Below are 16,024 nucleotides of genomic sequence, written 5' to 3'. Positions count from 1 at the left end.
GGATGGTCAGAAAGCAAGACACACGCTCCTCCTGGAAGTCAGGACATTCAACAAGAATGTGCACGACCATAAGAGGAACAATGCAATTTGGACAATAAGGAGCAGGGCAGCACTCCATTAAATGACCGTGAATTAAACATGTATGGTCAATACGTAACCTAGCTAGTCATTTCCCACCGCCGGTTACAGTGATAGGACGGCCACAGGGACACACGACTCTTAATAGTATGCAGTTTGTTACCAGTAACAGAAGACCAACAACCCTGCCAATGGGCAAGGATGGAGGAATGAATAACTGGGTAAAAGTCGGAATAAGGAATACCTTTACGGGAGATGGAACAAGTGTGGATAGCTTCCTTAGTGGCAGCATCCACACGCTCATTAAAAAGAGTCACCAACATGGCTGGGAACCCATCAAAACTCTACCGACTTAAATTTACTGGAGATAAGAAACAGTCAATGTTGAATCTCAATGACCACCAGGTGAATCGGATTAAAGAACCCCAAAACCATGAGGGCATTACGAGAGTCAACTACCACCACAAAGGAGGATTGACAACGAGAAAGCAGGAGACGAAGAGCATAGAGAAAAGCATAAAGTTCTGCTGTGAAGATGCTAGCCTCCGGAGGAAGGCAACACACATAAATGTGGTCAGGAAAAACAACAGAGTAGCCCACACCGTCAGCAGACTTAGACCCATCGGTGAAGATGGAAACGGAGTGGGAGTGTGAAGAAAAGTGCTCAAGGAAAAGGCATTTCAGAACTGTAGGAGGGGTAAAAGCTTTAGTGATGCAGATCAAGGAAGTACAAAATCTGGGAAGGGGGACCCTCCACGGGGGCAAGGACAGAACAATACGAGGAGAAACATTGGTAATACGAACCGAAAGAGAATCTTGTAAGTGAGACAAACGGACAGAAAGAGGAAGGTGGTGAAGAGGAACAAGAACTACAGGAGGGGTAAAAGTCAAAGTACGACAGAGGCGAGAGTGAGGAACAGAGAATTGACATCAAGACTAAGCATCTTACAGGGCTGCAGGCGCAGTCTTTCTAGGAAGTCCTGAGAGTGACGAAGGTGGGCAAGAGAAGAAGTGCCAAGATATAGCATCAGAGGTTTAGCGAGTCGGGAAGCAAGAGGATAGCCGACAGAGCCCAGTGAAGAAATGATAGGACGAAGAGGAACACCAGGTTTATGAGTCTTAACCCTTTATTACACCTTACCTTTCATATTTTTTGCCTTGCTTTTTTCCTCTTAAGATTTCCTTCTCCTCACCTCTCTCTTGCCTATTTATTGCCTTCACCTCCTTCCCTCATCACAATCGACTTGATAATGGTCCAGGATGGACCGAAACATCGTCGTCCCTTCACTTTCTAGTGTGGTTTGGCCAAAATAATTATATTTTTCATTACAACAAAACCTTCAAATAATATAAAGGATATACAAATAAGTCTTTTTTATATACTTCTGAATGTGTAATATTTACAAAAGTCATGTTAATAACTGCACAGAGTACTTATATGTAGGCTATTGTTCAGATATAGTTACTAAAGAAAAACAACAAAACTTACAGTACAGGTATTTACAAAATTCCTCTTTAATTATTTTGATTTATGACCTTGCAAGTGTTGGTGTGGTAACAATGATTTTCCCTCATCAAGTGACCTGTTCACTAATAGTTCATCATCATCATCAGCTGAAGATGGCTCTTCTTCATCTAAAGACAGTTCTTCTTCTGGCAATTCCTCTTTATCTTCTACCACAGCTTCATGCTCCTCCTCCTCCTCTTCTTCCATTGTTATTCCCTCATCTTCAACTAGCTCTCTTTCATCCCTGTCTACATATGCCTCTCTTTCCTCCAAGGAGGCTCTTTGCTCTTCCAAAACCGCCTCTTTCCTCTCACCAACAGTGGCCATCCCTGCCACCCTCTCCCCAACAAGAGACATTGACACATCCCAGAGCTTGGTGGCCGTCTCACAATCTTCAGCAATTTTCTCCAATGTGTCTATCTTGCACTCACGTAGGAATCCCCATTCTACACCATCCAACTCTTCAGATATGGCACAATGAATTGTGGTCTGGGCTCCCTGATGAAGAGGATTTTATACATATACTAAATACCATATACAAATTATGTACATTATACATTTATTCATATTCAGAGCTTGGAAGTTGACATGTTTGTCACCAAAATAAATATATTTCTTGTCAAGAAAATATACTGTCCCAAAATAATCTAATGTAATTTAGCCAACATGTTTGACAACAAAAGTTATGCAAGTTGATAAGTGGTTTGTTATGACTACTTTCCCTACTCCACAGTCACAGTCTACAGCAGCCACACTACCTTCCCTACTCCACAGTCACAGTCTACAGCAGCAGCCACACTACCTTCCCTACTCCACAGTCACAGTCTACAGCAGCCACACTACTTTCCCTACTCCACAGTCACAGTCTACAGCAGCCACACTACCTTCCCTACTCCAGTCACAGTCTACAGCAGCCACACTACCTTCCCTACTCCACAGTCACAGTCTACAGCAGCCACACTACCTTCCCTACTCCACAGTCACAGTCTACAGCAGCCACACTACCTTCCCTACTCCACAGTCACAGTCTACAGCAGCCACACTACCTTCCCTACTCCACAGTCACAGTCTACAGCAGCCACACTACCTTCCCTACTCCACAGTCACAGTCTACAGCAGCCACACTACTTTCCCTACTCCACAGTCACAGTCTACAGCAGCCACACTACCTTCCCTACTCCAGTCACAGTCTACAGCAGCCACACTACCTTCCCTACTCCACAGTCACAGTCTACAGCAGCCACACTACTTTCCCTACTCCACAGTCACAGTCTACAGCAGCCACACTACCTTCCCTACTCCAGTCACAGTCTACAGCAGCCACACTACCTTCCCTACTCCACAGTCACAGTCTACAGCAGCCACACTACTTTCCCTACTCCACAGTCACAGTCTACAGCAGCCACACTACCTTCCCTACTCCACAGTCACAGTCTACAGCAGCCACACTACTTTCCCTACTCCACAGTCACAGTCTACAGCAGCCACACTACCTTCCCTACTCCAGTCACAGTCTACAGCAGCCACACTACTTTCCCTACTCCACAGTCTCGGTCTACAGCAGCCACACTACCTTCCCTACTCCACAGTCTCGGTCTACAGCAGCCACACTACCTTCCCTACTCCACAGTCTCGGTCTACAGCAGCCACACTACCTTCCCTACTCCACAGTCTACAGCAGCCACACTACCTTCCCTACTCCACAGTCAGTCTACAGCAGCCACACTACCTTCCCTACTCCACAGTCTCGGTCTACAGCAGCCACACTACCTTCCCTACTCCACAGTCTCGGTCTACAGCAGCCACACTACCTTCCCTACTTCACAGTCTACAGCAGCCACACTACCTTCCCTACTCCACAGTCAGTCTACAGCAGCCACACTACCTTCCCTACTCCACAGTCACAGTCTACAGCAGCCACACTACCTTCCCTACTCCACAGTCACAGTCTACATCAGCCACACTACCTTCCCTACTCCAGTCACAGTCTACATCAGCCACACTACCTTCCCTACTCCACAGTCACAGTCTACAGCAGCCACACTACCTTCCCTACTCCACAGTCAGTCTACAGCAGCCACACTACCTTCCCTACTCCACAGTCAGTCTACAGCAGCCACACTACCTTCCCTACTCCACAGTCAGTCTACAGCAGCCACACTACCTTCCCTACTCCACAGTCAGTCTACAGCAACCACACTACCATAAAATGAGGAGCATATTCCAGGTAATACAAGCTGGGCTTCAACTCTTGATCTATACAGTACTGTATATCTAATCCAAAGAATAAAATATTTTCATTACTTCATCATAATTGTGAAAGAGGCCAATTCAACACAACTTGAGTACCATAGCTTGGACGAACTTGGCTTCCACGACCTCCTTAACTCTCTCACCAATGGTACTGCTCTGTTTTCTGTTTGTTGGCAACAGGAAGCCTCTTAGGGTAATTGAGATGCCCTATGTCAACTTCTTGAGGATGCAACCCACAACAGTTGCTTAACTAACAGGTACTTATTTACTGCTAATTGAATAGAGGCATCAGGTGAAAGGAAACATTGCCCAAATGTCTTGTCCTAATGTGGGAATCAAACCTGGCATAATTTGGTTGTGACTCTACTGATCTGACCACTTCTGCTCCCTATCACTTCGGTCGTACTTTTTTGTGTACTGTTACAGTGAACGCGAATTAAATCATTTAATTAAGAGGTCTACCCAAGAACAATGTCACAGGTAACTAACTGCCTGCCACTCCAGTATTTCTCACAAAATCTGCCCCATTCTCATTCCTCACTCTTACTCTTATATCCCCATGATAACCTATTAGGTGTAGCCAATTTCACTTAATTCATTAGTTTCTTCTGAGCATGCAAATAATCCAGTATCACACACAAACCAATGTAAATGACTATTTTACCAGCAACTATATCAGTTCTCTATACTGTACCTCTTATATAAACTAAAATAGGCAAGTGTTATAACATCAGCAACAGCATTACCATATTCTACAATAAAATACAAGAACCCACAGCATTCTGTTTTCCTTCACGCAGTCTACACGACAAGTACACAACTCGCAAATCTCACCTGGTTTGCATTCCTCATGTAAATGAGGATAATGGGAGTAAAGCAGAGCTTCTTGATCCAGCTAAAGTTGGCAACAACATAACGCATGAGGCCTGTGTACACAAATCCGGGACACAGCACAAACACTCCTGTGCCACTGCCTGCCACAAGTTATAGACATTTTATAAATGGTGCATTGCCAGCATGTTAGTGTTTCCTAAACCTCCTTAAACATTATCTCAAGACTCTTGTTTAATGACCCTAAAACGTACTTTAATTCTGTTTTTCTATACCTGTTTTACACTTCCCTAAAACCTCCCTGAGGTTTGTTGTTCTGTCTCGGTTATTTTACACCTCCCTAAAACCTGTCTGAGGTCTGTTAGTCTGTCTTTGTTGTTCTAAAAGTACATAAAATCTGTCTGAGGTCTGTTGTTCTACAGGTACCTAAAACCCTGTCTGAGGTCTATTGTTCCATCTTTCTATTGTTCTACAGATACCTAAAACCTGCCTGGGGTCTGTTCTGTCTCAGTTGTTTTATGGTTAGCTAAACCTGTCTGAGGTACACTGTTCTGTTTCCATAAAACCTGTTATTTTGTCTCCCTACAACATGCTGTTCTGTCTCTCTCTAAAGCCTGTCTGAGGACATGCAATATGCAGTGCAGTGGTCACCATACTGGCCTTGCAAGGAAGATAGTTGTGCCAAGTCCTAGGCAAGGAGTAGTATCGCAGTATGGGTAGGCAGGTTTGAGTAGGTTCACAGGATGGGTGGGCAGGTTTGAGTAGGTTCACAGGATGGGTGGGCAGGTTTGAGTAGGTTCACAAGATGGGTGGGCAGGCTGGACTAGTATCACAGTATGGGTGGGCAGGTTTGAGTAGTATCACAGGATGGGTGGACAGGCTGGAGTAATATCACAGGATGGGTGGGCAGGTTTGAGTAGTATCACAGGATGGGTGGGCAGGTTTGAGTAGTATCACAGGATGGGTGGGCAGGTTTGAGTAGTATCACAGGATGGGTGGACAGGCTGGAGTAGTATAACAGGATGGGTGGGCAGGTTTGAGTAGTATCACAGGATGGGTGGGCAGGTTTGAGTAGTATCACAGGATGGGTGGGCAGGTTTGAGTAGTATCACAGGATGGGTGGACAGGCTGGAGTAGTATAACAGGATGGGTGGGCAGGTTTGAGTAGTATCACAGGATGGGTGGACAGGCTGGAGTAGTATAACAGGATGGGTGGACAGGCTGGAGTAGTATCACAGGATGGGTGGACAGGTTTGAGTAGTAGTATCACAGGATGGGTGGACAGGCTGAAGTAGTATCACAGGATGGGTAGACAGGCTGGAGTAGTATCACAGGATGGGTGGACAGGCTGGAGTAGTATCATAGGATGGGTGGACATGCTGGAGTAGTATCACAGGATGGGTGGACAGGCTGGAGTAGTATCACAGGATGGGTGGACAGGCTGGAGTAGTATCACAGCATGGGTGGATAGGCAGTAGTACCATTATTAGCATACTACTGTCAGTAGTAGTATTTACACGACAAGCAGGCATACCAATGATGATACTTTTTAAGACACTAGTGATCTGGGGGTAGAATATTGTTTTACACTAACAGCCCCATTCAAAGCTGGAAAAATTGCTGACTTCATCTGGAGAACATACAGAGAGCTTTTACAGCCTGTATCCCTTCAATAAATCATCTAAAATATTGTGAATATTTAAAATTTCTCAAAGTGTATTCTCGGGAGCACAGGCAAGAACGATACATAATAATTTACTTGGAAAATATTAGAGGGACTGGTTCTATGGTAATAACTCATTAGGAGACTATGAGACCAGAAGGCATGGCACAAAGTGCTATATTGCATATGAAAAGCAGAGGTGCAATAGGTATACTGAAACGCCTTCCCTCTATACATAAGTGCCCGACAACTCTCAGTGTTCAAAAGAGGACTTGATAAGCACCTTAAAGGATACCTGATCAACTGGGCTGTGATTCACATGTCAGACTGCAAACAGTGATGTCTAGTGGCCTGGTCACCAACCAGATCACCAACCAGGAAACCTGGTCAGAGACCAGCCCATGGAAATACTGATTCCATAAATGAACACTAGGTAGACCTGCAGCATGAGACTTTACTACCACAATCATGACAAAAAGGTAAAATACAGATTGTAATAAAAAACAGAATAAGGCAATAGGAAGATTTACCTTGCAGTCTTCTAGCAAGCTCTTGACTGTGGAAGATATTGGCTAGTTTGGAGTTGCTGTATAAGACATTGGGTCGGATCTTCACATCCCAGCCTTTGTCAGCATCTAGGTTGTCAAAGTCAATTCTTCCATGTCTATACAGAGATGATGACACAATGATGATCCTAAGAAAGTGAATAAGGTAATTACTGGGCATTTATTTGTAAATATAGATAAACTCAATCTCAGTATAGTAATTTATAATCACAATATAAATTAAAATTAAGAGTTATTCTTGCATGACCAAGAGAGCCAAGTGTATGGATATAAACTAGTACACATACACAAACATGGGACAATATAAGACACGACTGTAAAGATCTCAAAATGTATAGCCACATGAGGCGGAAGATGTCAGTAAATGATCAGGCTACACAAAAGAGGACGAGGCCACATAAATTGTGTGAAGAACTCTATAAAGATTTCCAGAAAGTTTTTCAGATACAGTGGCACCTCGACTTACGATAATTTTGAGTTACGATGTAAATTTCATCGAAAAATGCGACTCAACTAACGATATTTGTTGGTACACGTTTGGGTCGACCGAGCCTGTGGTTCCCGGTCACACGGCCAACCTGCCTCAGTTTACTACAGCTGTCCGCTTAGTGACGATCGCGCCTATAAGAAATTCTGCTTTTGTGGTGATTTTTGCATTTTGAACATTAAAGTAATTATTATATATCACACCATGAGTCCCAGGAAAGTCAGTGGTAAGGCTCAACATACAAAAACCCATGTAAAGATGACCATAGAGCAGAAACAAGAGATCATTCGTAAATATGAAGATGGTGTGCGTGTTGTTGAACTAGCTAGGCAATACAACAAATCTCAGTCAACAATATCCACCATACTGGCTAAGAAAAAGGACATTATGAGTGCTAAAGTGGCAAAAGGCGTATCAATAATCACGAAACATAGAACACAAACACTTGAGGATGTTGAACAGTTATTATTAATTTGGATACACAGCAAAGAATTAGCAGGTGATAGAGTTTCAGAGGCCATCATTTGTGAAAAGGCAAGAAAATTACATGAAGACTTTTTAAAGAAAAAGTGGAACGAGTGATGCAAATGCAAGAGAGTTTAAGGCGAGCAGGGGATGGTTTGAGAAATTTAGAAAAAGAAGTGGCATTCATAGTGTTCTGAGTATTCACCTAGTTGTGTTTGCGGGATATTTAAAAGAAAGAGGTCAGTGATGACATTTAATGGTTAAGGAGTCCCCTGACAAAGTAGTCTTGAGGAGTCCTTTGACATGGTAGCCTGAGGTATCATCCCCTGACATGGAAGACTGAAGTCCTTAATCAGCTCGATTATTGTATCTACACTAACAGTAAGTGCATGATTGACACTCAAAAATTACAGAAAAGTGTGAAACTTGCTACTTTCTGATCTTACGATGTTGCATTTGTTAATTATTTTGAAAGTAATTACGCCTTCCTGCAAACAGTGTTAAAAACCTACGTGTTAAAGAATGCAGTTCTTTAATACAATTTCATACAATGCTCAAAACATACCGAGAACTGGGCGTACTCTGAATGCGAGGGAGAAGCAGATGCGCGAGAAGAAAGTGACCCAGATGGTTCACTCCCAGATGGATTTCAAAACCATCCTTGGTTTTCCTTCGCTCCTCAGGTGGAACAAACACTCCAGCATTGTTGATCAGGATGTCAATTTTGTTGAATTTTTCAAGTAAATTTGACGAGAATGTTCTGACAGACGCCAGGTCGCCAAGATCAAGTTCCATAACAATCTGCAGTTATGGACAAGCAACAACTACAATACAGTATAGGGAAAATATTATCATTTAGTAGATTGTATGATGGCAAATTGCATCAATAAAGGTAATTAGTGCACAGATCTGGCATCACTCAATGAAAATCAGAGCACATTTACTATTAGTGACAGGTGCGTGTCTCTCTCTGACATGCCTGGAGATGGGGAGGGAGTGCACCATGCACATGTCTGGTCTGACATGTGAGGAGATGGGGAGGGAGTGCACATGTCTGGTCCATTCTTGGCCAAGAGGTTTTCAGAACCAAACCTACAAGTGTCACCTGCCCCCAGAGACTTGCATCATTATGACAGCTTTATGCAACTGTGTATGCTTTTTGTCAGCTGGTTTTTAGGCATCAGCATTCCTTTGTCACTGTGATTGTTTCTTGAGTACTCTTATGACGCTGGAGCATTTTAACCCTTTGTATCCTGTTGTGGCCAAAATATAATATTGGCCATTTCTCACATTTAGCAGGATTTATTATAGTAAAAGTTTGGTTACCATGCCATAATGACATAACCTTATATGAACTTGTAGACACTCAGGTGGAAGACACTCTTGTAGACACTCAAATGACTCCATCTCCAACCTGAATGGGGCAGCCGCCCGAGTCTCATCAACTAAACCCTGCCCTGACCCCAAAACCCTTAGACGTTTGGAGCCGGGAACAGGGATTGGGGGAGGGGGGAATAAGGAAGGGCGAACAACACCTAACCAAAACATGGCAGCCTTAGGGAATCTGGGTGGACAACCAACTTAGAGTGTTGCAGAAACCTAAACCTAGCATGCAATGCGGATGCTGCCTGTATCCAAATATCAGTGATATTTGGATACAGGCAGATATTTGGATATGGTATGGTGATCAGGTGGCTTCCTTGCTGGTTTTCCACCTGCGGGCTTCCTCTCAGCAGCAGTATGATTTGTCCTGGCGGTCCTTCCGGTTGGAGGTGAAGCAACTTGGCGTTGTTTCACCTCCGGCCTGCTCACACGCCACCTGAGCCGTCCTGGTCTTTAGACAGAGTGCTCTCCTATCTTTCTTATTCATTGTCTGTTCTTCAGGCGAGCATGCTTAGTGCCTAGGTGTGCTTCTTGGTTAACTACCTTCAGGACTTTTTAATTCCTCTGTGGGTATTCCGTGTTGCTTGTGATGGATCAATCCCTCGAGTCTGCAGTCTCTATGTGCTAGTTTGAATGGTGCTTGTCGATTCTTCTATTGGGTAATGCTCATTCTATCTGCCTCCACGATGCTACCTGGGGCAGAGACATGTTCGAACCATAGTCCTGTGACATGTGCTGGCATTGGGTTTCCATTTTCCCTGAACCTGCATCTAATTTGGACGTTTCTCAGGCAGCTGCTGCTTTACAGACTCGGTCTTCCCATCTTAGGCTTGAACACCATTATTCTTATTTTGATGCCCCGGTGTTGGCCCCTTTGGTGTTTAGGTACCCAGAATTGGAGGTGTTGGTGAACTGCACCTGGGTTAAGTCCACATCTCTTCCTCCTACCTGCAGGGTTGGTTCACCCTACTTCTAGTTCCCCTCCCCCCTACCACCACCTTGTTCTGGCTATGAAGCATCTGGGTCTGAGCATCCGAGTCTAGGATCACATCGATGGCTCATTCTATATGAGCGTCAGACATAAAAGTTATCCAGCAAAACTGCGTCATCTGCTAACCATATACCAGAACATTAAACTTACTGCACTATACAACATATACCTATAAATATACAGTACAGTACAATAATATAGTATAGTTATGTAATGATATAAAAAGCACTATAACAAATATTTTCAATCTGTGAAAGTTAACTTTACCTAATGAATTTTAAAACTACTGTACATTACTATAATTCACTAACCAGATCTCCATCACCTGTGGTTGTGCGTATGTCACGGACAGCCTCCAGAGCGGCTTGGCGGTTCCTGCAGGCCAAGACAACAATTGCTCCTCGGCTAGCCAAGTCCCTTGCTGTCTCCTTGCCAATGCCCGAATTAGCACCTGTGATCACTACAATCTGCAAAAATTAAATCACTACTGTACATGTATTACCAATTAAATGCAAATAATATAAATGGTTGGGTAAATTTCCTTTCACCTCATGCCTATATTCACATGGCAGTAAATAGATACTGTACTTAGGAGTTAGGCAAATGTTGTAGGTTGCATCCTGGGAAAAGTCAGATGTTTGATTTTGGGAGGACCTCGATACAAGACTAAAGTACTGTACATATATACACAAGCTTCCTATCTCTGACAAAATGAATTATTAAATTATTATTAAAATGACAGCACAGTATATTCCAGTCCACAACTAGACATTTCAAGCCAGACCTCATGCTACCCACAAAAATAAGGGATTCAACAATAAAAAATGGTGGGAGGGGCACATTTATCGAAACAATAAAATAAAAGAGCTTAGACATGCTTGTTATACTAAGTTTGTCAACAGAACAGTGCAGTATGTAAACATCTAGCAAGATGTGGTCTGATTATGTCAGAAGTAGAGAATTTTAAATACATTTCTAAGAAATCTGCAATGGCACATGATCATGAGATGTATAGTTGCTACTGTATTTCTAAGAGGGCCTCTGAGACCCACCCATCACCTACCAGGGGCCAGGACCAGAATCTGGCTCACTGGCTCGTGAGCAGGGGATCAGAGATCTATCACAAAACTTAGAAAACCCATCAGAAAGCACAGTTGCAATAATACTAATGATTGCTTGAAAATATTAAAGTACCCTTAGGTAAACAAGGCAAACTATTGTTGCTGAGGGGTAAATACCCTGATTGTGATGTGCTGATTACCACTAGATGGCAGCTCAGATCACCTTTGGTCTTCGGCAGCCTGTCCCCTCACTCTTCCACCTGGTGTCATCAGCCCGCCACCTGTAGTCTCTGTTGGGTCCATTACTTGCTTCTCTCAATTCAACTACAGTAAGTGGTGCTTGCTACCCATGGAATATTAGTCCTGACCTTGCTATTTGAAGCCCCGATCCCAGTACTAACTCTGACCCCAGTACTGACTGTGCCCTCTGAAGCCCTGACTCCAGTACTGACTATGCCCTCTGAAGCCCTGACTCCAGTACTGACTGTGCCCTCTGAAGCCCTGACTCCAGTACTGACTGTGCCCTCTGAAGCCCTGACTCCAGTACGGGCCTTGCCCTCTGAAGCCTTGACCCCAGTACTGACTGTGCCTTCTGAAGCCCAGACTCCAGTACTGACTCTGCCTTCTGAAGCCCAGACTCCAGTACTGACTGTGCCCTCTGAGGCCCTGACCCCAGTACTGACATTGCCCTTTAAAAACCCAAATGCTTTCTAATACTGTATTGAAAAATGCAAGACCTTGCATGTGGGGCATAACAATCCACATCATAACTACCAAATTAGCATTATCTTGCAACAGATTGATGAAGAAAAGGACGTTGGATTCAGAATCCATCATTCACTGAAAGTTGCACAACAAGTGGGAGCTCATTCCATTCATCTGCACTGTATGGGGTCTCGAACCGCGGATCCCATGCATGTGAGGCCATGGCACTATAAACATTCCGTGGAATATTTATTTCCACAGAAGTGTGGGTGGCAATTTATATGACATGGGAACTTTAGTACAAAAAGCTTTCCAATCCCTAGCAATAATCAAGCATACCTTAGACCGCGCATATTACCGCCCATATTGGGGGCCTGGTAGCGAAAAATATTCAAATTATGTAAAAATTACTTAAAAATGTTTAACAAATCACCAACTTATTGGCTTCAGTGTCGTGAAACTTTCATCAAAATATTTTCAGAAATTGATTTTAGACGAATTTTAAAAAATTAAGAACATTTTGTTGACAAGGAGACCTAATAACAGGAACTGAAGGATTATGCAGTAATAAAGAGATGCAAGCACCTGTCCGACGCTCAAAGAAGAAGAATAGTAGTAAGAAGTGTCCACAAAGTGGATATATAGTTGGTGCCTTTATATCATTGCTGAGTAATACATAACACAAATAATAATGAATAACTATGTTAATATGCTCTATTTTGTTACATATCATATAAATACATTGTCCAATGTTAATATATGTTACTTTCATCAATGTCCAAAAATATTTTCTAGGGGAAATTTTTTTTTTAAGATTTTAGTTTTTTTCTCCTTTTGTTTATTATCTGATTTTGTTGTAACTATCCTGGAGAATGCATATATTTCCCTAACTATGTGAAGATAGAATGAAATTGGTCAACAAATAAATCAGTCACAACTCTCAAAACTTGGGACTTTTAATTTTTTTGGCTGATTTTTTCTCTGATTTTGAACTCTATTTTCTTTATTTCTTTTGGTTGTTTTGATGATTAGAGACCATATTAGGGCTTTTTCACTTATATAAAGTATACCCTAAATATATCCCCTAAATCATTATAATTATTATAATTATCCCTATATTTTGTGTTTTTTGGGGTTATTTTTTCTTGACTTCATTTCAACACACAAATTACCTACAACTTTCACATATTTGAGTACGAATGCCAAACAATGTTTATTGAAACATACAATTAAATTAACGAATTAAAACTACCTTTATTCATTGTTGATAACTTCAACTTCAATTATCTTTGAAACTAGAGTTTCATCTTTGAGTGGCTTTTAAAATTCCAGTTTTTGACCAATTCTCACTAATTTGACAATGTGTGCTCAGCTGTCTGTTCTACAATCCCTTCAGAATGGATTTTTCATAAACTTTATACATTTGGAGTTATAATTTTTTTTGGTCTAAATTGCTGCATATTTCAAATGCCTTATTGATGATTTTTTTTTACAGTATCATATGATTTTACAATATCATACTAAACAAATTAAGATCATATGCTATTCTGAGAGAATAACAACATTAAATGAACAATTGGTGATACTGTAGTTCATATTTTTTATTCTGAATTGAAAATCTGAAGTTTTCAATACTGTATTCAATTTTAAAATTAATTTTCATTCTCTTGTTTTTCAAGTTATGCTGTGATCATTTAGACAAAGTTGGAGCATTTGCCTAGTTGATTATGCAAAAAAATTGGAAAGTGTTTGTGCAAGTTTTAAAAACTTATGTTAAATTATTTTATGTCAAATCGCATATGTATGTATTGCATGGTCTAAGGGTTAAAGAAAACGAGGTAGTTATTCAACTGTATAAGTCTCTGGTGTGCACCCCCCCCCCCTGAAGATGAAGTCTCCATCCAGGCATGGAGACCTCATCTTTAGAGAGATATAGCTGCTTTGGAGAAAGTTTAACACTGGGCAACAAAAATCATTCCAGAGCTAAGTCAACTCTCATACCAAAAATGGTTGAGGGCCACAGGGCTAACAACACTACAAACTAGGCATGACAGCTGCTCATGTTGAAACTTTTAAAATACAGTGGAACCTGGACTTACGAATACCCCCCTACTTATGAATTTTTCGAGTTATGACCCCAATTTCGTTGGAAAATTTGACTCGCCTTATGACCTTAGCCTCGACTTATGACTTTGTTGATACACATATGGGGCAACCAAGAGCGTGGCACGCTTCAGTTTACCAGTGTATCCCGCCAAGTGACAATTGCGCTTTAATTCTTTGTAAAGAATTTCATTGTTTTTCTGCTTTTGAGGTTTTTGAACATAAAAGTAATTATTATATATCACCCTATGGGTCCCAAGAAAGTCAGAGGTAAGGTTCAACCTAAGAAAATGTGAGTGGAGGCAGTAGAGGATGTCCCTTCCTTATGAAAAAAAATGTGTGAAGTATGGGAAGAACTGCAAAGTTTTGTTGAAAAACTCGCCCAGATAAAGCTGTAGCAGGCCGTTGCATTGACCTTTTGAATGACAATGTGATGTCTCACTACAGACAAGTGTTAAAATGTAGGGGAAAACAAGTGTCTTTAGATAGATTCTTAGTAAGACAAGGAAGCAGTGAGCCACAACCAGGTCCTAGTGGTATGCAGGCAAAACGTAGGAGAGAGAGTACCCCAGAGAAGTCATCACTGTCTGATGTTATAATGGGACTCCCCTTCCCAACAGTAACACCTCTCGTCCTCACTGTCATCCATATGCCAACAAGAGTCCTCAATAAAGGCAAGATATACATACTCTATTGTAGCTAGTACAAAGAGTGGTATTTGGTATAAAATGTATTTTTAAGTTAATATTTTTGGGGTGTGGAACGGATTAATTCAATTTACATTATTTCTTATGGGAAAAGTCATTTCGAGTTACGACCCGTCTCTGGGAACGGATTAAATTCTTAAGTGGAGGTACTGTACCACTGTACTGAACAATTTGAAAGATCCAGAAAACGTCTTCAAAAGGTCAGATGTAACAAACAAGGAACAACAGTTTCATGCTCAACAAGCCACAATGTAGGACAGAAAACAGGAGATGCTTTTGCACCCATAGTTATAAACCCATGGAAGCGGTAATGGCAAAACCATAAATGCCCAAACTCTGACCTTCAAAATCCAGCTTGAAAAATCATGATAAATGCGGGGGTAAAGGAGGGGGGATGGGGGTGTAACCTTTGACAAGCCTCCGGATTCCTGTCCTTATTGAGGTCACTAGTGTATTGGCCCCCAGGTAAATAATCTCTGAGAACATTACTGACCTTGCCCTCTAGGCGACGCATACTCTTACATTTTCCCCATCTTCTTTGCCTGTACTTGGTAATGAGGTAGAGGGCAAAGCCCACACCCACCAGCACGCCCACAACGCCCATGGTCCAGGCCACTATAGGAACCCACAGTCGTGAGTCCCGACCCACACCTGACCAAACATGCATTTGTTCTAAACCTTCTCTAGTGAACCTCTGCCTTAACACACTCACATCACGCTCTCATTATCATGCAAACTCCTAATTTACATCAAATATACAATGTTTTAATTAAAACATGATCTTTACTAATTGAATGCATTTAACTTATTTAATGATTATAGTGTGCGTGTGGGAGCGATCAAGGGATTCGGATACAGATGTCTGGCAGCCAACCTGCTAGGTAACAAGAAGAAAAATATTAATTACGGATCATGTAAGCTACTTTTATGTTGCTTTTTTTCTCTTTGTATATTATTTATGGATGTTGTCTAATATATGTAACGATTATTATGTATTTATATATTATATATAGAAGAGTATATAGTATATATGGGTAAGTCATGTTGGTGACCTTCACAATAGGGCCATCATCAATAATACAACTGTTTCTTATATTGAGATTCAAATAACTTTCACAATAATGTACTTTTTTATTGACAAGCCTAGGTATACACAGCAATGTTCTGCTACCCTATTCTATATGAAAGATTACAGAGTGTAGATCACAAACTAGCTATAAGCTC

The 16,024-nt window shown here is 41.7% G+C and overlaps 1 protein-coding gene across 1 annotated transcript; it reads right to left on the bottom strand.

The window, feature by feature from the left end:
* Positions 1 to 1,443: 1,443 nt before the first annotated feature.
* On the bottom strand, positions 1,444 to 15,483 carry LOC123775139 (retinol dehydrogenase 11). Its single transcript, XM_045770051.2, has 6 exons — positions 15,294 to 15,483; positions 10,536 to 10,691; positions 8,416 to 8,651; positions 6,863 to 7,026; positions 4,673 to 4,812; positions 1,444 to 2,083 (listed from the first exon to the last, which is right to left on the bottom strand). The coding sequence occupies exons 1-6, from the start codon at positions 15,465 to 15,467 to the stop codon at positions 1,598 to 1,600; spliced, it is 1,356 nt and encodes a 451-aa protein (XP_045626007.2). The 5' UTR covers positions 15,468 to 15,483; the 3' UTR covers positions 1,444 to 1,597.
* Positions 15,484 to 16,024: the final 541 nt, after the last annotated feature.

Source organism: Procambarus clarkii, chromosome 92 (genome assembly GCF_040958095.1).
Source record: "Procambarus clarkii isolate CNS0578487 chromosome 92, FALCON_Pclarkii_2.0, whole genome shotgun sequence".
In the NCBI taxonomy this organism is placed as follows: Eukaryota; Metazoa; Arthropoda; class Malacostraca; order Decapoda; family Cambaridae; genus Procambarus; species Procambarus clarkii.
This window is presented reverse-complemented; position numbering and strand designations above follow the sequence as displayed.

Excerpts from the sequence above, each read along its gene's own strand:
- LOC123775139 (XM_045770051.2), bottom strand. The coding sequence starts at position 15,467 with ATGCATGTTTGGTCAGGTGTGGGTCGGGACTCACGACTGTGGGTTCCT. Across the intron at positions 7,027-8,415 it reads CAGAGTACGCCCAGTTCTCG|GATCATCATTGTGTCATCAT; the intron begins GTATGTTTTGAG and ends TCACTTTCTTAG. Across the intron at positions 4,813-6,862 it reads GCTTGCTAGAAGACTGCAAG|GCAGTGGCACAGGAGTGTTT; the intron begins GTAAATCTTCCT and ends AACTTGTGGCAG.